Source organism: Parus major, chromosome 1, assembly GCF_001522545.3.
Source record: "Parus major isolate Abel chromosome 1, Parus_major1.1, whole genome shotgun sequence".
In the NCBI taxonomy this organism is placed as follows: Eukaryota; Metazoa; Chordata; class Aves; order Passeriformes; family Paridae; genus Parus; species Parus major.
In genome coordinates, this window is record NC_031768.1 from 791,596 (window position 1) to 793,219 (window position 1,624).

General features: G+C 47.2%; 1 protein-coding gene across 3 annotated transcripts in view; it reads left to right on the forward strand.

The window, feature by feature from the left end:
* The window catches only part of LOC107199700 (interleukin-10 receptor subunit beta-like), a 12,382-nt gene that overhangs the window by 1,129 nt on the left and 9,629 nt on the right, over positions 1-1,624 (forward strand). For all 3 annotated transcript variants that reach the window (XR_001519281.3, XM_015617059.3, XM_033516509.1), the window contains exon 2: positions 1,109-1,232. Coding sequence is in view for 2 of the 3 variants with exons in the window: in XM_015617059.3 (XP_015472545.1) it covers positions 1,109-1,232 (124 nt within the window). In the remaining variant the exon portion in view is untranslated. The remainder of the gene's footprint in view (positions 1-1,108; positions 1,233-1,624) is intronic.

Consider the following 1,624-nt stretch of genomic DNA (forward strand, 5'->3'; position numbering starts at 1 on the left):
GCTGGGGCTGCCCCTGGATCCCTGGCAGTGCCCAAGGCCAGGCTGGACATTGGGAGCTCCTGGGACAGTGGGAGGGGTCCCTGCCATGGCTGGGCTGGGAATGGGTGGGATTTGGGGTCTCTCCAGCCCACACCAGGGTGTGATTTGATCTTCTGTATTTGTGATGTGCATTGTGTTTGATTTGTTTGTTGAGTGCAAGAGTAACACTGTAAAAACAGCATCTGAAATAGGTTTTGTTTAAGCCAGGTTCAGATTTCAAACTCATCCCTGCCTGAGGGTGTGACTGCCACAGGAATTTCATTCATTTCTGCATCAGCTGGGGACACGGCTCAGGGCTGGTTGTGGGGGTGACACAGAGTGACCTTGAAGGGCTCATCCAGCCCTGATGATTCTGTGAACTACAGACATGGAAAATGTGTTATTTATCTTAGATCAGCTGTCATCAGGTGTGACACCTGTGACATTTAAGCACGGCTCTGGCAGGGTTTCTTTGCATTGCTCATTTGTTGTGCAGTAATGGGCTGGAATCTTTGCTATTCTTGTCTCAATACCTACAGTTGTGTAAGAATAATTAAATCATAGCAGTAATGGACTTTTCATTGATACTTTACACGACTTTAGGGTTTCTTTTATTCAGTTCCAAGAAAGGAGAACAACTGGGGTTTTGTCACTTGTGAATAATGCTGATTAATGATACTTAATTATATTTAATTATATGTAATATCTCTATTACCTTCAGAGGTGCTTCTGGTTTATCTCTGTTTATCAATCCCCACGCCCTTGTTATTCCCAAAGTGCTGCTGGAGCACTGCTTAGAGAAATTCGGGGTTGACAGTCTCAGGGAGAGTTCATGCCCTGAGTCCTGGGCAGCACCAGCTCAGTCATGCCCAAGAAATGTTGGTGTCACAAGAACTTACTGGAAGTCACTGGTGCCAGTAATTTGTTTTGTTGCATAAGGAGGCAGGGGAGGCATCAGGATTTAAATTAATTTAATTTGGCTTTGTTCTACATAAGCACCTCAGGCAAGGCAGAGGCTGCATTTAAATTTTGGATGAGTGAGAAGTGCTGCAGCAAACACTGCAATGTTTGGTTCTGATTCCTCCCACAGTTTCTGGAATGATCCCAAAGCCCCGAAACGCAAGGATCACTTCAGTCAATCTTCACAGCACCTTGCAGTGGGATGCACCAAGGTTCCCTGAAGGGAACATCACCTACACTGTCCGATCCAAGAGGTAGGCTGGCTGTAATTCACATCTTACAGCTCTGTCTGCTTGGGTTTTGTGTCCTTCCAGAGCACAGTCAGGAGCAGCCCCTTTATTTCAGCTTGTGAGAGGCTTCTCTGCAGAGCTGAAGGACAGGGCAGAGGCATTTTCTGGGCATTCACACCCAGGGCAGCTTCATCCTGTTTGTTCTGGAACCACAAGCACGTTCTAGCACTGGCTGTGTGTGTGTGGATTTTCTGTCTCATGGAGAATCACTCTCAATCACTCTTATCTGTGATGGAAGAGACCTAGTTGTGCTGAGTGTTTGCCCTTCCCTGAGCTCACAGATGCAGCCATCCCATCTCATCCCCATCCCATCCCATCCCATCCCATCCCATCCCATCCCATCCCATCCCATCACC